At 38.5% G+C, this 22,095-nt stretch overlaps 1 protein-coding gene across 1 annotated transcript in view; it reads right to left on the bottom strand.

Annotated features, from left to right (window-relative positions):
• The window catches only part of SRBD1 (S1 RNA binding domain 1), a 164,826-nt gene that overhangs the window by 64,683 nt on the left and 78,048 nt on the right, over positions 1–22,095 (bottom strand). The window contains exon 16 of the mRNA XM_081315106.1: positions 18,754–18,836. Coding sequence (XP_081171232.1) covers positions 18,754–18,836 — 83 coding nt within the window. The remainder of the gene's footprint in view (positions 1–18,753; positions 18,837–22,095) is intronic.

Consider the following 22,095-nt stretch of genomic DNA (forward strand, 5'->3'; position numbering starts at 1 on the left):
AAGTAGGAAGCCAAAAGATAACCGGAATAACAGGCAAGTTTGGCCTTGGAGTGCAAAATGAAGCAGGGCACAGGCTGATAGAATTTTGTCAAGAGAATACGATGGCCATAGCAAACACTCTTTTCCAACAACCCAAGAGACGGCTCTACACATGGACATCACCAGACGGTCAACACAGAAATCAGATTGACTATATGCTCTGCAGCCAAAGATGGAGAAGCTCTATACAGTCAGTAAAAACAAGACCAGGAGCTGACTGTGGCTCAGACCATGAGCTTCTTGTTGCAAAGTTTAGGCTTAAACTGAAGAAAGTAGGGAAAAGCACCAGGCCAGTCAGGTATGAATTAAATCGTATCCCCGTTGAATATACAGTAGAGGTGACAAATAGATTTAAGGGATTAGATCTGATAGACAGGGTGCCTGAAGAACTATGGACAGAGGTTCGCAACATTGTACAAGAGGTAGCAACCAAAACCATCCCAAAGAAAAAGAAATGCAAGAAAGCAAAATGGCTGTCTGAGGAAGCTTTGCAAATAGCTGAGGAAAGGGGGGAAGCAAAAGGCAAGGGAGAAAAAGAAAGATATGCCCAATTGAATGCAGAATTCCAGAGAATAGCTAGAAGAGATAAGAATGCCTTCTTAAATGAACAGTGCAAAGAAATAGAAGAAAACAATAGAATAGGGAGGACCAGAGATCTTTTCAAGAAAATTGGAGAAATGAAGGGAACGTTCAATGCAAAAATGGGCATGATAAAGGACCAAAATGGCAGGGACCTAACAGAGGCAGAAGAGATTAAGAAGAGATGGCAAAATTACACAGAAGAACTATACAAGAATGAGCTTAACGTCCCTGATAATCACATTGAGGTGGTCACTGACCTCGAGCCAGACATCCTAGAATGTGAAGTGAAGTGGGCCTTAGAAAAGCTGAGCAACAACAAAGCTAGTGGAGGTGACAGTATTCCAGCTGAGCTATTCAAAATCTTAAAAGACGATGCAGTAAAAGTGCTACACTCAATTTGCCAGCAAATTTGGAAAACTCAACAGTGGCCACAGGATTGGAAAAGATCAGTTTACATTCAAATTCCAAAGAAAGGCAGTGCCAAAGAATGTTCAAACTATCGCACCATTGCACTCATTTCTCATGCTAGTAAAGTTATGCTTAAAATCCTACAAGCTAGACTCCAGCAGTATGTGGATCGAGAACTACCAGAAGTACAGGCAGGATTTCGAAGAGGCAGAGGAACTAGAGATCAAATAGCCAACATACGCTGGATCATGGAGAAAGCTAGAGAGTTCCAGAAAAACATCTACTTCTGCTTCATTGACTATGCTAAAGCCTTTGATTGTGTGGATCATAACAAACTGTGGCAAGTTCTTAAAGAGATGGGAGTACCAGAACATCTTATTTGTCTCTTGAGAAACCTATATGCGGGCCAAGAAGCAACAGTGAGAACTGGACACGGAACCACTGATTGGTTCCAAATTGGGAAAGGTGTCCGGCAAGGCTGTATACTGTCGCCTTGCCTATTTAACTTATATGCAGAGCACATCATGAGAAAGGCAGGGCTAGAGGAGTCAAAAGTTGGAATTAAGATTGCTGGAAGAAATATCAACAACCTAAGATATGCAGATGATACCACTCTAATGGCAGAAAGTGAAGAGGAACTGAAGAGTCTCTTGTTGCGAGTGAAGAAGGAGAGTGCAAAAGTTGGGTTGAAACTAAACATTAAGAAAACCAAGATCATGGCATCCAGCCCTCTCAATTCCTGGCAAATAGATGGGGAAGAAATGGAGGTAGTGACAGATTTTATTTTCCTGGGCTCCAAGATGACTGCAGATGGGGACTGTAGCCAAGAAATTAAAAGACGCTTGCTCCTCGGGAGGAAAGCCATGGCAAATCTAGACAGCACACTAAACAGCAGAGACATCACCCTGCCAACAAAAGTGCGTATAGTCAAGGCTATGGTCTTCCCAGTTGCAATGTATGGCAGTGAAAGTTGGACCATAAGAAAGGCTGAGCGCCAAAGAATTGAGGCCTTTGAACTCTGGTGCTGGAGAAGACTCCTGCGAGTCCCTTGGACTGCAAGGCGATCAAACCGGTCAGTCCTAGAGGAGATCAACCCTGACTGCTCTTTAGAAGGCCAGATCCTGAAGCTAAAACTCAAATACTTTGGCCACTTAATGAGGAGGAAGGACTCACTGGAGAAGAGCCTAATGCTGGGAAAGATTGAGGGCAATAGAAGAAGGGGACGACAGAGAATGAGGTGGCTGGATGGAGTCACTGAAGCAGTAGGCGTGAGCTTAAATGGACTCCAGAAGATGGTAGAGGACAGGAAAGCCTGGAGGAACATTGTCCATAGGGTCGCGATGGGTCGGACACGACTTCGCAACTAACAACAACATAGTAAGATTGCTAGATGGTGTATTATATGATTAAATACTTGTTTGAACAAGGTCAAAAGAATAGATAAAGCTTGGATGTAAAGGGGCCCTATAGCAAGAGGGATAAGATATATAAGTAGTATAATGTAACACCTCTTCTCCGCGAGCTGCATTGGCTTCCAGTTGCCCTCCGGGTGAGATTCAAGGTGCTGGTGATGACCTATAAAGCCCTAAATGGCATGGGTCCGGATTATCTTAGGGAGCACCTGCTACCAGCATCAGTTTCCCATCGTCCTGTGCGCGCCCACAGGGAGGGCCTCCTTAGGGTTCCGCCGGTTAGAGATTGCCGGCGGGTGATTCCCAGGGGGAGGGCGTTCTCTGTGAGTGCGCCCGCCCTTTGGAACAAACTGCCGATGGAGCTTCGGACTGCCCCCGACTTTCGCTCTTTTTGCCGGGACTTAAAAACCTGGTTGTTCGAACTGTCTGACCTGGACTGAGGGATTTTAAATTTTAAAGTATTTAATTAAATTATATTAAATTAATTTTAAATTTTTAATTTTATTGTTATTAGGAATTATGGGCTTTACTAATTTAATTCTATTTTATTCTTTTGTACTGTTTTAATTGCCCTGTGAACCGCCCTGAGTCCTTCAGGAATAGGGCGGTATATAAATTCAACAAATAAATAAATAAATAAATAATATATGAAATGTAAAAATATTGAGATGGTGTATTTGAATGAAAAGTTTGGATATTTAAATGTAATGAATTTTGAGAAAATTATAACTGCTAAGAGTGGTTTCAATACTGAGGGGCAATAAAGCTTAAATAAGAATTTTTTTTTAATCCCATTTATATCCCGCCCTTCTCCGAAGACTCAGGGCGGCTTACAATCTAAGAAGCACAAATCAATGTGCTCAGCAATAGCCTTCATTCTATGTATATGCCTGCTTATTGAAAACAGGACATATAATGACTTAATAAGGTGAGTTCTATAAATAAAATTGAAACATAAGCTGATTAGAAAAGATGTTATATGTTGATGCTATTGTTATATGTATAAATACTAGAAAAATGTTTATACCCAACTCTATATGTATTGAAAGCATTAAGAATTATATTTCTTTAATGTAGACAAAATGAGAATATTGGTGGAAGAACAGAGAATCAAGGAAATATATTATCAACTAACATATTAATCAACTATAGAAAATAATTATTATTGTTTTGAAATATATGAACCCAGACAACACATTGTTCACTAAGCACTAAAGATTGTTATTATAAATATTAATAAAATATATTTAAAAACCCTTATATTTCTTTTTCTTTACTTGTTTTTTCTTTTTCTTTTTTATTTCTGTACTATTTTTTATTCTTTTTTCTTACTTTGTATTAGTTTTTTTTGTTAGAAATTGTAACCTTTAATAAAATTATTATATTGTTATATTAAAGAGTTGCAATTAACTCAGCACAAATATAATACATTGTAGCAAAATAAAAATGTAAAAAATTAAATACTATGAATTATTGCAGTAAAATTGTCTGGGGAACACCCAAACATTGCTAGAGGAAGCACATCCCATTGGGGACCTTTATAATATTACTTTAGAGACAATTTTACATAATGGGTGCATCATTACTAAAGAAGTAAGAACAGACTGTGTCCGATCAGCATGGCATATTCTGTAGTCTATAAAGACTAGGCAAGGCCATATGGAAAAAGTCAGTTCTTCAATAATCTAATTCTAAGTCATTTATAATCTTATAAACCAAAATGACATTTTTTGGCAGGCACTGCTGGTCTTTCAGAGTAGACATTCTAATGTGTGGTAAAGAGATCTTACTCAGTCTAAATATTACATTCTGCACTACTTAGAGCTTGGAAATAATTCTCAAGGGCTGTCTTATATAAAATGTATTACCACAGTTTGAACTTGAGGATACCAATACATAAGGCCAAACTTGTTCAGAAGTGTGATTCAGAATAGCAGTAGCAACAGCACTTAGACTTACATACTGCTTCATAGTGCTTTACAGCCCTAAACAGTTTACAGAGTCAGCATATCAGGAAACTGATTATCTGGACCCGTACCAATCGGGTTTCAGGCCCGGGCACAGCACGGAGACGGCACTGGTCGCGCTGGTGAATGATCTCTGGTGGGCTCGGGACAGGGGTTGTTCCTCTGTCCTAGTCCTATTAGATCTCTCAGCGGCTTTCGATACCATCGACCATGGTATCCTACTGCGACGTCTCAGGGGGCTGGGAGTGGGAGGCACCGTTTTACGGTGGTTCTCCTCCTATCTCCTGGGCCGCTCGCAGTCGGTGTTGACGGGAGGGCAGAGATCCACCCCGAGGCCTCTCACTTGTGGAGTCCCTCAGGGGTCGGTTCTCTCGCCCCTCCTGTTCAACATCTATATGAAGCCGCTGGGTGAGGTCATTCGTGGTTTCGGGGTGGGGTATCATCAGTACACTGATGATACCCAACTTTTTTTCTCCACCCCGAACCAACCCAGCAATGCCCTCGCCGTGATGTCCCGTTGCCTGGAGGCGGTCCAGGTCTGGATGGGGAGAAACAGGCTTCGTCTCAATCCTGCCAAGACTGAGTGGCTTTGTGTATCGGCATCTCGGGCTAACCAAACTATTCCACCTTTAATGATGGGGGGGTGAGGTGTTACCCCCCGTTGATAGGGCTCGCAACTTGGGCGTCCTCCTGGACTCACGGCTCAATTTTGAAGATCATATAGGAGCCGTGACCAGGGGAGCTTTTGCCCAGGTTCGCCTGGTGCGCCAGTTGTGACCCTACCTGGACCGAGATGCCCTATGCACAGTCACTCATGCGCTCGTGACCTCCCGTTTAGACTACTGCAACGCTCTCTACATGGGGCTGCCCTTGAGGACCACTCGGAGGCTTCAACTGGTGCAGAATGTGGCCGCGCGAGTTGTGATGGGGTTTCCCCGATACTCCCATGTAATACCTCTACTCCGTGAGCTGCATTGGCTTCCGGTTGCCCTCCGGGTGAGATTCAAAGTGCTGGTGATGACCTATAAAGCCCTAAATGGCTTGGGTCCGGGATATTTGAGGGAACACCTGCTGCCAGCATCAAGTTCCCTTCGTCCACTGCGCTCGCAGAGGGAGGGTCTTCTCAGGGTGCCGCCAGTAAAAGATTGCCGGCGGATAACACCCAGGGGGAGGGCCTTTTCTGTGGGTGCGCCTGCCCTCTGGAACCAGCTGCCCGTGGAGCTCTGGACTGCCCCTGACCTATGTTCATTCCGCCGGGACCTGAAGACTTGGCTCTTTGAGCTCTCTGGCCCAGGCTGAGAATTTTAACTGGGGTTTTATTTTCAGGGATAATTTAATCTTTTAATTGTCTTTTAACTTTGTATTTTGTATTGGTGTGATTTTAAAATGCCCTGTAAACCGCCCTGAGTCCTTCGGGAAAGGGCGGTATATAAATCTAATAAAATAAATAAAATAAAAATAAATAAAATATTGCCCCCAACAATCTGGGTCCTCATTTTACTGACCTTGGAAGGATGGAAGGCTGAGTCAACATTGAGCTGGTTAGAATCAAACTCCTGACAGTGAGCAGTGAGTTAGCTTGCAATACTGCATTCTAACTACTTCACCACCATGGCTATAATACTTATACATTATCTGCAACTCGGCATAAAAAATACACATAATTACCTAGAACAGAGAAGTTAGAAACAAGGCTAACAGCAAAGCACATCCACCAACCAAAAAGAGGGATTTTCAAACAACAAACTCATGGAACAGGTGACTGATACTATTGTGGTATGCAATACATGTTCCATGTATGTGCTTATGTCCAAAGACCACCCAAACTATACATGCATTAGACATAAACTATGTAAACTACTGGAGGAAAAAGTAAGGACCTTAGAGACAACTCTAGCCAAACCCTAACTCTACTCAAACTGAACCAATTAATGAACAAATAACTCCCAAAGGATTTGACCCTACTGATAAACCCTTGAAGGAAGAGAAATGGAGGTATGTCGTACATAGAAGGAAACACAATACTCAATCCAACCCAACCAGAAGCAGCCGCACTAAAACTGAGCAACTGACTTCTCCCCTTAGATGGAAACACACAGACTCAAAACCTCCCCCTCAAAGAAAACATGCAGATTTGAAGAAACAACTTCAAATATCCCTTAAAAAGTCACATCAACAAACGCACCAGAGATAAAGAGAAAAGCACCCCAGACTGCAGCCCCCCAAAAAGGAAGGTGAGTGTTGGTAATAGGAGATTCTATCCTCAAAGGAACGGAATCATCCATCTGCAGACCGGACATACAATCCAGGGAGGTATGTTGTCTCCCTGGAGCAAAAATCAAACATGTGGCTGAGAACCTAACCAAAATAATTAGGCCTACTTATTACTATCCTTTCTTCCTCCTCCACATTGGGATGAATGACATAACAAAGAACCTGAGTACAATAGTGAGAGATCACAAACAACTAGACACTAAAGTTAAGAATCTAGGAGCCCAATTAGTGTTCTCATCCATACTCCCAGTGAAAGGCCAACACCCATTAAGGGAAAAAAGAATTCTAAAAATAAACCATTGGCTAAAGGGTTGATGTCACCAAGAAAACTTTAGTTTCCTGGATCATGGACTGCATTTCCTACACAAAGGACTCTTGGCAAGGGATGGACTGCACCTCACGAAAACAGGGAAAAATGTACTCGGAAAAAGACTGGCCCAACTCATCAGGAGGGCTTTAAACTAAAATTGAGAGGGGAGGGTAGGAATCTTTAGACCAATCTTTAGAATCTCTAGAACCCAAAACCAATCATAAATCCCAAGAAAACAAATCAAACAATGAGGTAGGAAGAGATGAGAAAAAAGAAAAACCCAAACAACAATCAGGAGATGCAGGAAACATACCTATGAAAAGGCATAAAAGTCTTAAATGCTTATATACAAATGCTCAAAGCTTGGGGAACAAACAGGGCAAACTAGAAGCAATAGTACACGAGGGAGGGTGTGACATAATTGGCATTACAGAAACCTGATAGAACGAAACCCATGAATGGACTGGACTGATGGATGGATACAAATTGTTCAAAAGAAACAGGTATACAAAAAGAGGAGGGGGAATTGCACTATATGTAAGAGAACACTACATATCTACATAAATGCACATGATCCAAGATGAAATCTCTCCAGAATGTATATTGGTCAATATAAAAGAGAAAAAAGTGACATTACCATAGGTGTATATTACAGGCCACCCAATCAATCAGAAGAAATAGATAAACTCTTTGCCAACCAGTTAACAAATGTATGTAGGAAGCATACCACAGTAGTAATGGGAGACTTTACCTATCCAGATATCAATTAGGAGACAAACTTTGCAGTAAGTGGGAGATAAAATGGATTCCTGACCAACCTAGCCGACAACTTTCTCATCCAAAAGGTGGAGGAGGGAACTAGATTTAAAGCCATACTGGACTTAATTCTAACTAATAGAGAAGAAGTGAGTTGAAGTTGCCAGAACCTTGGGCGAAAGTGACCATGTCATATTGAAATTTAATATAACGGAAACACTAGCAACAGAAAACAATCCAACCAGTGTCTTGAACTTCAAATGAGCTGACTTTAACAAACTCAGAGAGAACCTAGAAAAGATCCCATGGATGAAAATCCTACAGGGGAAAACAGTCCAAGAAGTGTGGGACTCTGAAAAATACGATCATAAAAGCCCAGACCAGCACAATATCACTGAAAAAGAAAAACAAGAAATTCAAGAAGAAACCAGCATGTCTGCATAAAGATCTCTCTGACAAACTGAAAGACAAGAAAAGCAAAGGCTCAGAACGAACAAAGACTTGCCACAGAAATCATGGATAATAAAAAACGTTTCTTCCAACATATTAACAACAAGAAAAAAGTCAAGGAAACTGTAGGTCCGCTAAAGAGAGAAGATGGCAAGGAAATAACAAAGCAGAGCTCCTTAACTAATACTTTGCATCAGTCTTCACACAAAAAGAAACTATAACCCAACATACCAAAAAAAACCACTGCAAAAGACAAATTAGAAATAAAAATTAAAATAAGCAAGAAAATGGTAAGACAACACCTATCTGACCTTGACAAATACAAATCACAGGGGCCTGACAGATTACATCCCAGAATTCTGAAGGAGCTGTCAGATGTTACCTCAGAACCATTGCACCACATCTTTCAAAAATCCTGGAGCACCGGGGAAGTACTTGAGGATTGGATGGTTCCCATCTTCCAGAAAGGAAAAAAAATGGACCCAGGAAACTACAGACCAATCAGTTTAACATCAATACCTGGGAAGATTCTAGAAAAGATAAACAAAAAACAGATCTGTGAACAACTAGAAGCAAACAAAGTTATAACCAGTAGCCAGCATGGGTTTGTTAAAAACAGATCATGCCAAACCAATCTTATTTCATTCTTTGATAAAGTGACCACACTAGTAGACCAGCGAAATACTGTGGACGTAGTACACTTAAGACTTCAGTAAGGCATTTGATAAAGTAGACCACAACCTACTCCTTGGTAAGCTAGAAAAAGGTGGACTAGACAACATCACCACCAGATGGATCTATAGCCGGCTGGATGGAGTCACTGAAGCAGTAGGCGTGAGCTTAAATGGACTCCAGAAGATGCTAGAGTACAGGAAGGCCTGGAGGAACGTTGTCCATGGGGTCGCGATGGGTCGGACACGACTTCGCAGCTAACAACAACAGCGTGTTAAGAAATATACAGGACAATGCCATGCCTGTTTACTGAGCAATGAAACCCACTAAAAAAAATTAAGTTCAATGTGCTACTCATTCATTAATCACTTTAATAAAGTAGCATTTTCAAATGGCAGAAATAATATTTTAATATTTGTCTTGCTTTTTTTTAGCTAAAATAAGTGTTTCCAGGGATAGCGCTTAACTATAAAATTAAGTTCTCCCCTGCAACATGACAAATCCAGAGCACACTTTTAAGGGGACAGCCTTTTGTGATTATAATTTAAATAAATGATACTGGCTTTTTGGTTTTAACTCCTGTCTATATTTATTTATTTTAGTGGAGTTACGGGAGAAGCAACTCCTTAAATTATATCTGGAGGCCAACTGGTAACTAGTGCATCTCATAAAGCAGTGAGGACACATCTGCATACTACAGCACACCCATGACAGCCCATTCCACTGCCATTCTGGACCAGCTGTAGCTTCCAGGTAATTTTCACTGGCAATACCATGGATGGAGCATTACCCTAATCCAATGGTGAGGTGGCTGTCTGGAGCATTACCCTAATCCAAGGCATAAGTGGCTGTCTCAAGGTATAGGCAGTACAAGAGATAACCTTGACAGAAATATGTAAGAAGTATCCTCTAGGCCAGGGGTAGGGAACCTTGGCTTTTTTATGACACGTGGACTTCAATACCCAGAATTCCTGAACCAGCCATGCTGAGTCAGGAATTCTGGGAGTTGAAGTCCACAAGTCATAAAAGAGCCAAGGTTCCCTACCCCTGCTCTAGGCAAAGAAGGCTGAAACATTTGATAAGTCCTAGGAAGCAAGACTGTTTTTGGAAGCAGCTCTGTTTCTCTCCATTCAGACCTGCACAGCCTCCAAACATTGGGCCAGGATTTCATCAGGCCAGGATCAAGATGTACTGTATATTTGGGTATCATAAGCATATTGATAAGACCTGATTATAAACTGTCAGATGATCTCACCAGTGGTTTCATGGTAATGATGTTAGATGTTAAATTATAGTGCAAAAAGAATTGACCCTAGTGGCATCCCACAGGTATGGAGCCATGGATGCAATCTCTTACACTGCTAACATTGACTGAATTCAGTCACTGTGGAAAGGAGGAAAGCTACAGCAAACCAGTGCTTCCATTCTAATCCCCAAAGCTGATCCAACAGGATACCATGATCAATGGCACTGAAAGCCAATGAGAGACCAAGGAACATCAAGATGCATGCACCATCCTCATCCCAGACACAGGTCATCACCAGGCATGTCCAAAGGTGCCTCTCTACTGTCTTCTACTTTCCTTACTCTTGCTATGGATAGCATCCTTTTTAAGGAGATAATCTGCTTAAACCACACAGCCAAAGGACAGAAGTTTCTGCTTGCCCATCCTTGCCTTAAAGGGAACAGGCAGTCTTTATTTTACCCTGGATTCATTGAATAATTCTTCTGGTACTTTTGTAAGGGTCTCCAGATCTGTAATCTGAAGAAATCTATATTCTTTATCTTGCTGTTTTTTCAGTGTTTAGTTAGTATAGCTGTACATTTCTACTACTGTTCTTTCTTCTTATAAAAGTATTCTTACCCTTCATGGTGCTGTGAAATTCTGTCACTGCCTTCCTCTCTATTAATCTTTAGTTTACTTTTCCAGCACATTGTCATCTTTATTTATTTTTGATTCTAAAAAATACAAACTAGTACCATCACTTCTTCACCAATAGCTGTGAGTTCCTTAAGCATTTTGTTATTAGTTTGGCTAGCATTTCATTTTCTGGCATAAAAACTTTTTATTAGTTTGTAATTTAAAAAATAATTAAAATAATTTAAAAACAGATTAAAGTTAAATGAGATACAGAGACTGGTAGGCACCAAAGGAAGTGTCTGTAGGAAAAGTGGTGCCCACATTATCTATGATTGTATGAGATGTTATGCATAGAGAGAAAGCCTATTGCTAGAATTACATCATCTAAAAATAATTACCTTATTATGGAGATAACACCATGGCAGAACATTAAGAACAGCTGGTGAGACCAAATTGCAGAGAATGCAATATAAATTATACTGGAGACAGATTCAGATGGAGTAAAGGAATATAAGAGACAGATGTTTCAATAATGAAGACTTTCCTAAACAAGTAGCAGAGGTAAAAGAAATGAAAAAGATTTAGAAAGCTGAACAGTGGGTAAAGAAAAAAAAGTCCTTATAAATATATGAATTGTTTTCTCAAGGGTCTAGGCTGAGGCTGGAGGTAGTCTCAATTCTGAAAAGTTTTAAATTGGTTCTAAAAAGCCTTATCAGTGAGGAAATTTATCACACATGATATCTAACATGAGCCTTAAGCCTTAAGCTATAATTAGTTTAATTTAATTTATTGGATTTTTGAGGCCATCTAACTCCAAAAAGATTCTGGCCAGCTTACAACATTTAAAATGCACAATTAAGGAAACATTACTGCTTGGATAAAGCCACATCAAATCCCCCAAATCTAGTACTTTTAAACCCATGTCTTGCTAAGTGGTATTCTAAGACTTATGTTGTTGTTAGCTGCGAAGTCGTGTCCGACCCATCGCGACCCTATGGACAACGTTCCTGCAGGCCTTCCTGTCCTCTACCATCTTCTGGAGTCCATTTAAGCTCATGCCTACTGCTTCAGTGACTCCATCCAGCCACCTCATTCTCTGTCGTCCCTTCTTCTATTGCCCTCAATCTTTCCCAGCATTAGGCTCTTCTCTAGTGAGTCCTTCCTTCTCATTAGGTGGCCAAAGTATTTGAGTTTTAGCTTTAGGATCTGGCCTTCTAAAGAGCAGTCAGGGTTGATCTCCTCTAGGACTGACCGGTTTGATCGCCTTGCAGTACAAGGGAGTCGCAGGAGTCTTCTCCAGCACCAGAGTTCAAAGGCCTCAATTCTTTGGCGCTCAGCCTTTTTTATGGTCCAACTTTCACTGCCATACATTGCAACTGGGAAGACCATAGCCTTGGCTATACGCACTTTTGTTGACAGGGTGATGTCTCTGCTTTTTAGTGTGCTGTCTAGATTTGCCATGGCTTTCCTCCCGAGGAGCAAGCGTCTTTTAATTTCTTGGCTACAGTCCCCATCTGCAGTGATCTTGGAGCCCAGGAAAATAAAATCTGTCACTACCTCCATTTCTTCCCCATCTATTTGCCAGGAATTGAGAGAGCCGGATGCCATGATCTTGGGTTTTTTTATGTTAAGTTTCAACCCAACTTTTGCACTCTCCTTCTTCACCCGCAACAAGAGGCTCTAAAACAAGACTTATACGTTGTTATAAAAAATTAGTGTGGCACAAATAATATGGCACATAATTCCATTTCAGTTGTTATTCTTTGTAATACATATCATTTTAGCTTAAAGGTGTACATTATAACTATGAAATCTGAATAACTGAAATAAACAACCAATACTTTTTCTAATATCCAGGGCAAGTAAAATTTAAATGAAACTATATAATCAGCATTTTCAATATGCTTTTAAATGGATACAGCAAAATAAGTTATTTTGTCATAACCACATTATCATTAGATATCATTAATATCTAATAGCCTCAGTTTAGCCTACCATCATCCTTTGATAACAGGAGAAAAGAATAATTGGTTCCAGATAATTAAAGAATCTATTATTATACTTGTTTACCCTATTCTCATACAATCAAACTAAATATAAATAAACTTCCTAACAGTTAGAACAATTAACCAGTGGAACAACTTGCCTCCAAAAGCAGTGAATGTTTTTAAGAAGAGACTGGACAGCATTTGTCTGAAATGGTATAGGATTTCCTGCCTGAGTAGGGGATTGGACTAGATGTCCTACAAGGTCCCTTCCAACTTTATTATTATTACTATTTTAGGTTTTACTACATTGCTGAAGAATCCTCATGTGGGTTTGAGGGAATCCCCATTTAACTATATAGTGGTCAATCTTTGTTGATCTAAACACTGGAAGAAATGTAAAATTAAACAGAAAGAGAATTGCTGATTGCCCACAAGCATTATATTTTTGTAAATCTTGAATACAAATTTAGAATAATCATCTAGATGACAGTAAGAAGGACAACATTCATCTTAAATAGCCTTGTATGTAGGTTGTTAAAAAAATTTACTTTAACTTGAAATCTTCCAAAGTTGAGCCCAACTTACTGAAGAAAAACACTAAACTATCTTTAACCCTGTGTCAATATATGATGCTACTGGGAATGGTAAGTGAATTAACTTTCGAAGGAAAATTAATAGCTTATGACTTACAGTTGTAAAAGCAAACAATGTAATTCTGGATTAGGGCATATTTAATTTTGGTTTAAAATAGAGCTTAATTTAATTTAATATAATTCATGGTATGAAATGAAAAGCAGAATAAAAAATGATATTTTAGAGAATGACTGATAAAAAGTGCCTATTTTGTTGTTGTAAGCATCAACAGTGATAACCACTGTATAATAAAAAAATGTTTCTATATCAAGAGTGTTGTTGAGGAGAAGGGAACCCAACTGCAGTTTATATTTGACACATAAAATCATGAAATAAAGATATCTTAATGAATAACCAAAACAAAAAGAAAACATATGCTTTATAAAAACACTTGGTAGATGTGTTCTGTTAGGTACTGTCTTAGTGATATTTAACAGGGGTACTAAAATTAATATGGCTGTGAAAATATTGACAATGATTCTGGAAGTGTTTTTGACCTTGATATTTACTGAAATAGCGAGTATTTTTTGTTTGTTTGTTTCTGCATTAACTGGAAAAATTCAAGGCCTCTCAGTGTGATCTCATGTCAGTTTAATCAGCCCATTCATGGTCATGAAATGCATAAAGAAATAGAGACAATTAAAACTGAATCTCCCAAAGTCAGTTAAAGGGGAAGTGGCATCTCTTTAAATTTTAATAGCTTTCTGAGCCCTTTCTACTTATATTTGTTCTCTCTGATTGATCCATTTATGTGCCATCAAGTTGCAACCACATATAGATTTACACTATTGTGATCTATCCCCAATCTGATCTTTCAGGTCTTCCATCTCCACTATAACTGAGTCCTTGTTGTTCACATAATACGCCCAAAGTAGGATAGTTGAGCCTGGTCATTTGTGCCTTGAGTGAGAATGCTTGGTTGATTCATTCAATGATCCATTGGTGTTTTTGGTTGCCCTGGGGTTCTTGGCACTATCTATCTATCTATCTATCTATCTATCTATCTATCCATCCATCCATCCATCCATTATCTATCTATCTATCTATCTATCTATCTATCTATCTATCTATCTATCTATCTATCTATCTATCATCTATCTATCTATCATCTATCTATATCTATCTATCTATCTATCTATCTATCTATCATCTATCTATCTATCTATCTATCTATCTATCTATCTATCTATCTATCTATCTATCTATCTATCTATCTATCTCTATCTTCCATCCATCCATCCATCCATCCATCCATCCATGCATGCATCTATCTATCTATCCACAAAACATTTCAAAAGCATTTCTATAAAATTTCCAGTTTTATTTTACAATAGTTATTGTTGCAGAACGAAATGTCTAAAACTAAAGAGTGAAAGAAGTAAGGGTAAAAATATCTTGCACATTAAACTACCAAGAGAAGACAAAAAGGCAAAAGATCAAGAGGAAAAGGTATAGCATAACCTCCCCCTTGTATTTACGTTAAGCATTCCCATTAAACATCATAAAATTCTTATTGATCAGGATCTTGAAGCAATACATGAAACTAGGAAGGTTAACTGTTTCCTTTTAAGAAGCCTATGTTTTGAAGCACGATTCAGATTTTATTTGACAAAAAAAGCTGTAGTTACATCTGGAATGAACTATGTTTCCCTTCTAGTGTTCAAAAAAGCAGGAAATTTATATCTCTTATATTTAAAAGATGCTAATTTCCCAAATGTGCCAAGGAGAAAAGATCTAGTATAGAGAACATGAAGGAATGTATTGCTAAAAAAATGTATACTTTGTTTATGCATGGCCTGACAATAAAATCTACTGCAGCACCTTTAAAATAGTGGATATTCTTACTCATGTTACATAGATGGCATAAAAAGCACCATAATGCTTTTCCTTTCCATTTTAATTAAGTAGCTTTATTGTAATAAACTCTGTGCCACACACATCACTGGCCTTTTTTTTAGATCACCATGAATGGCAGAATACCCACTCTCCTATTCCACGAGTCTCCTACATTGGATCAAGTGAAATTTATGTAATTCTCATTAAAATTGGAAATGAAAAGTTTGGAACCAAACTACAACTATCAACTAGAACTAGAATTTTTGCTTCTACCCCAGATTTATACAAGTCTTCCTTCTTCACTTGCCCTTAAACGTTTCTGTTGAAAACAAAAAATACGAACTATATTTAGGGGAAGAAAGATCACAATCACTTAATCCTTTTCTTTTTAGATTTGTTCTGTGCCCAAGGATAATCACTCCTTTGATACACAAGTTCAACAATTTGTCTCCGAAAGTGTCATTGTGCTGAATGCTCTGTTGGTTCACAATTCCTTTACATCACTGAGCATGCATCTTACATATCTTCTAGGGTTATGCTTTATTTAAAAACTTTTGACAAGCAAGCAATTTGGGTTACCTAAAGCTATTATTTATTCCGTTTTGTCACTGGAGGATTAAAGATAAACCACAAGGCACACTTGTCATCATGCCTACATCAAAAAATTTATTTCATTTCAACACGTTATCCATAGGAGTGCTATGAAATATCTGTGCTGCTAAAATTTAATAATGCTCTATTACTTGTGGACCAAATTTGAACCATACATTAGTAGACTTGTGATTAATAATTCCTCTATTTATGTAAAAGTTTCTGGTGATCTAAATGCAAAGGGCAAACGATAAGATGCTTTTTACTCAGTCCCATCAACCCCCTTCAGAATTAGTTGCATCCCCCCCCCCCTTACAAACTTAGCAATCTAAAAATTCAAAAGGATATTAGAAGGGACAGTGTTCATCACAAAACTTTATGTCTACTGAATGGATCTATCAGTAGCGATTTGCCTGGTAAATTTTCCCACTGGGTTGGCTCAAGGTCTTCCCTGATTGATTACACTTTAATTTCAATGGAATTTAATTACTCTTGTACAGAAAATTTCATTGACAATCAACTTGATAGTGACTAAGTGACTGTATTAGCTATAAAAGCATTAGTTATAAAAGCATTCAACAATGGCTTTCTGGAAGTAGAATCTGCTCCAGTTTTGGAATGGATCTAGAGCTAGGGTTCGTCCATGCTAGATGGATTCAGCAACTCAATGAACAAATTTCTCAGCTGCTTCTGTTTAATGCAGCATTGCAATTCCATTCTTCTACCGTTAAAGAGAATTAGGAATTCCCTTCTGCAGACATTCCCCTGATTGATTCAGTTACTCTAGCCAGGATTCTCCACCCAGATGTTGAGTAAGAGAGAAAAACTTGGGAGGCAAGTCTCATTCTCTCAGCTCTGGTGTGATTGAATGTTTATTACAAAGCAAGAAAAGAGAATTCATTAGGGCTTCCTGATAGAACTGAACAATAACATCTCACGCCAGAAACCCCATTATCTTCTGACGTCTCATAGCTTCCCACCCTATTAACAAATCCCTTTCACTTCCCCTCCTCTTACCTGCATCTGTGTGGGAGGAACACTTTAGAGCAGTGTTTATCAACCTTGTCAACTTTAAGATGTGTGGAGTTCAATTCCCAGAATTCCGCAGCCAGCACCCTGGCTGGGAAATTCTGGGAGTTAAAGCTCTGAATGGTCTGGCCAATTAACTGCTCTGAGGAAGCACTTGAAATCAAGTGCTGTAGTAAAACTAAGTTCCCGGTCTTTTTAAAGAGACCTAAACATGAAAAATAAATGGCCAAAGTACTGAACAAATGAAAACTTTTAATTATTTTGGAATGGTTTTCCATAGCTGAACCAAACAAAGTACACACCAAAATTATTGTTATGCAAAAATGTTCAAAAAACAGCAGCTGCAATTCAATCTTTCCACTTCACCAGAATAACAGAGCATATCCCACCAGCACTGAAATTATATTCAGCTAAGGCTCAAGCACAACCAGGGGGACTTTTATTATTTACTGATAAACCCACTGCTAATTGAAATATTTTACCTGGCTTTTACTTTATTTTTAATGTGTTTTGGTTTGTAATTCTGGTCAGTGACTGTAATAACAATATTCATTCAATCTTTGATGTAGATCCACTGACTATGTAACTCCCTTGCTCTGAAGGATCACCATGGATTTGTTATTTCTGAATAACACATGCAATGTCATCATATTCAGGAGCATATTCAAAAGAAAAAATGTGCAATTTTATTTTTAAAAAAACATTTTTCAGTTCAATATTCTGTCAAATACATTGCATTTGCACATATTTTATTTATGCATTTATTTACTTAAAACATTTATATAGCTACCATCTTATAAACCATTCTCAGTGGCTTTATATTATATATACCTATGGCACATATTGTCAATGCTGTGACAATGAATGTTCCCGCTCTGACAACTGAGGGAAATTGCAGCCATTTTTACTCTGCTTACAGCTTGCTTTTTCTGCTGTTTAGAAATCAGATGTAGAAGGGGGGATGGGGTAAATGCTTGAACTCAACTAACCATAACAATAATGCAGCTTCATGGGAACTCAAGGACACAAACCGATAATGTTTTGGCGGGCTAAGGAGCTGCAGCGGGAGCCCCGCTTCAGGCTAATTGGAGAATGTAATTTATGACTGCTTCATGGGGGTGGGAATTGCAACTTCTTACTCTTTATCTGGGGGAAGGGAATTTAGTTTTGGGTTCAACTATGTAGTGCCGATACTTTGTTTCCTGAATAAAATGTTCTTTAAGGAAGAATTTTTGCCTTGAAGTTCTTTAATGGGTTTCATTTATCGGAACCATGACACATATAATTTTCAACATCCAATTAAAAAAATCAGTGGATATCTATCTATTTATCTAGTGTGTGTGTGTGTGTGTGTGTGTGTGTGTGTGTGTGTGTGTGTGTGCACCATGCAACTATACAGTTAGCCAGATATCTATCTATCTATCTATCTATCTATCTATCTATCTATCTATCTATCTATCTATCTATCTATCTTTTAGATATACAATCTAGAAACTTTCCATTTAATTAATGAATTAATTTGCCATTTAATTAATGCAAAGTACATAAAGTACAGTAAGTACTTCTACAAATATTAGATGAAAAAACTGCAAAAGAGGGCATAGGCCAATTGTCTGAACTGTAAATCTTACAGCATTTTCCATTAAAAAAATCAAAATGATCATTGCACCTATGTAAAAGATAGGAAGATATGCAGATCAGGTTAGATGCCTGATTTGATGTTTTTAATAGGCAATAAATCTGGCTGCAACCCTAAGCCTCCGTCCTCATATTTAACTCTAGAAAAAAAAATATACAACAATTTATAAATATTACTATTCCATGAAACTTTTAAAACGACATATAGCTGACAATTGCCAAGCACTGTCTCAATTCTATTTCATATCATATTGAACTAAAGACTAGTCCAAGAGTCTTTAGACTAAAATGCTTTACACTGCCTTACCTGGTACATTCCAATTCCAATGTGTTTGGGGTCAATTTTTACTAGCTCAGCTAAGGGATCTTGTACACGTCTTGCAATGGAAACTGAGGGAAAAACAGAGCAAGAAATGACATTATGTGAAATGCAAGGCTAATAAAGTACTTTTCACTAGGTTTACATAGTGGAATGAATTTTCATTCTGTTTTTTAACTGCACAGAAAATAAAGCTGTAGTGTAAGTTAAAATTAAGCCTCAAATGAGAAAATACATATTGTGAAGACGAGCAGCATGTTTTCATTAATTTAACTTGAAAAAAATCTTGCCAGCCATGTACAGTGAAAAATAGAGTGATTATATTGTAAGAATGCAAACAACACATTAAGAGGACCACATCCCACAGTAATATTAATTAGTTTAGACAAATTATATAAACAATTGGAGTTTTTGTGTTTTCTCATTGCTTCTATTTCCATATATTTTCTCTCACTCCGTTTCCTCAACTCAGAACAGCTTACAAAATACCAACTTAAATGCCACAAAGGCAGAGGCCAGACTTTATGTAATTTTTACATAAAAAAATCTGTGCTATATTGCCATACAACATAATGGTAGACCATTAGAAATAAAAAAAAACATGTTTAAGTCAGTATAAAGGGCTGTTTTGAGTCAGGTACAGTTATTGATTGATTGATTGAATGAATGAATGAATGAAATGTATTCTACAAAACTAACTTTTTTCAAATTCAATATTAATTACAAATTTGACTTTCAGTTTGAATTATAGAAATACTACAAAAATGCCCAGGTTTCTTAATATTGGCGCATCAAATCTTTTGATTCTGAAATATCTGAAGGGTACTACATTAAGAAAGTATGCTCCAGTTATTCATTTTAAGCAACACAAAGTACACAATAATTATCATTTTGAAAGGCTTCTATTTTTTAGCTTAAATTGTTTAGGTATGCTCTCATTTGCATTACAGCTAAATATAGCCCTAGGTTAGAGGTCCCGAACCCCCAGGCCATGGCCCACTACCAGGCCCTGACCTATTCAGAATCAGGCCGCAAGAGCGGCAGGTCGGTGTGCACAAGCATGCAGCTCAACTTGCGCAAGTTGAGCTGTCCACGTTTATGCAAGCATGCTGGCTCGCTGCTCACACCAGTCGAACTGTGCACGTGCTGGTCTGCTCCTTGCGCGGCCCGGTTCCCCAGCTGGGCTGCCAAGCTGCAAAAATGGGGGACTGCTGCCCTAGGTGACAGGGTTGTCCTGAGTAGGTTTTCTTTTCTTTTTGTGACTGATAACAACACTTGGGGATACAGGAAGAAATTGTGGATCAGTTGTTTTAAGATTAGTTAGGCTAGAGATTACAGTTTGCAGTCACTCTTGTTCTCAGAGTGTGAAGAAGGTAGAAGAGAAACAGGGTGGAAGAACCCCTGAGTGGAGATGAGAGAAAAGAGGTGACAAGGAAGGAATAGAAATGTAGTGACAAGAGACAGGAACGAAAGAGAGAGAGGAGAGGAGAGCAAAGAGACAATAAGATATAGTTTGGTAAGACAAGAGGGGTAGAAATTTGTGAAGAAGGGTTGAACACTGTGAAGACCTTGCAAGAAGAGGCAAAGAGGGAGCCAGTCCAACCCATCTCACAAGGTTGTTGTTGTGGAAAAAATAAGAAAAGGAAGGAGTATTATGTACGTTCACTGCCTTGAGTTACTTATAAAGTACTAAAGGTGGGGGGGGAATCTAATAAATAAATAATTGCATAGACAAATGTAGCTTTAAAATAAGAATTAATTCATCTGGTCATGTTTCCTGTCTGGTCTGACATCAATCTGGTAAGTTTCCTTTCCTACAATTGTAACTGGTTGTAATAGAGAAAGAGTTTGTTTGAAAACTAAGTGGCCTAGTAGACCTGGCCTTGGATGCCTATTTTTCTAACTTGTGTTGGAGTGATAATGGGGCCTGGGAATTTTGACTACTCCACCAATACTTAGTAATGATTTCCAAATAGCTTCTCTTTGTGTGCCTATCCCAGGAAGTTGCTTGTTTTACTAAAGGACCGCAGTAGATGATGCAACAGAACTGATACTTAGGGCTTCTGTGGAGAAAGACAACGAATGGTAAGAGTTCATGTTCAGGCCTGCACTGTGAGCAATAAGAACAGCAAAGGTTTGGAATTTTCCACACACTGTCTGGCATCAGTAATTAGAGTAGCCTGTTTGTTGTTGGAGAGGGACAGGTAGGATGATCTGGCAACAGGCCAATGAAAGATGTCCACTAAGTATCCTATTGATAAAATCTGTCACATTCCCTTTGATCTGGGCTGTATTTGGATGCATCTTGATAAGATTATCAAAACAATGTTTGGAGAGGTCATTTGGAAATCATTTTAACTTACAGAGTCTGAGAAAGAACATAGCATAACAGTTACTCCAGAACAAATTAGGAACCCTTGAATAGTACTTTCTAACAAGGAAAATTCAGTGGCCAGCTTGAATTACTAGGGCCACCCAAGAGTCTGAGTACTACACAACCAAAATCATGTTCTATACTGACAGTATGGAGCATCTGTATCAAGGTTTCATAGCAGATAGAGCAATTAATTTCAGCAATTCCAAACAGACTCAGAATGAGTAGATTGTAAAAAAATTATAGTCATACTTAGAAGATGCTGCCTATTTAACAACACCGAGAAATTTTGTCCTATATGCATATACTGGTATCGAGGCTTGAATTTTGGATTTCTTCCCTTTTTGATTCTATTTGTTTATGTCTACTTGTTTCCTGGCCTTGAAGGTTTCTGCTATCGTTTGTTTACAAAATGGTTTTCTATGGTGTGAGAATCACATATTTCTGCCTGACCAGTATCACCCCTTACAATTTGCAACCATAACTGAAGGTTTCTAGTTCAATATTAGCAATGTCCAGCAACCAAAAGGAAGAAGCAGGGTTCTGAAAAAAAAAAGATATTCCAACAATGTGATCTTCCAAGTTCTTAGTTATAAACTATAAAAAAGTAAAAAAAATGACAAGACTGGCACACTAAGGCAGTTTGTTTACATTTGGTTGCCCCTCATTGAAACCTAACTACCAAAAACGCACAAATGATGTGTGAAGGAGGAAAGGAGAAAGAAGTGAGAGAAAATGAGTATGCAAGTTGTCTCACACTCCTGTTCTCATCAACCCGCTATGGGACTAATATATTTTGCAGAGTTCCTTTGAGAGGAAAATGGGCGGTTTTAAAAGTTTGATAAATAAATATGGCATGCTCCTCCACAAATATCCTCATTCTATGCCTCAGAAATCTACAGTTAAGTGGGGTGGTGGGAGAGATGGTGAGCGAAAATAAAGAACCAGGGGAAAGT

Source organism: Vipera berus (assembly GCF_964194415.1).
Source record: "Vipera berus genome assembly, chromosome: 1".
Taxonomy (NCBI): Eukaryota; Metazoa; Chordata; class Lepidosauria; order Squamata; family Viperidae; genus Vipera; species Vipera berus.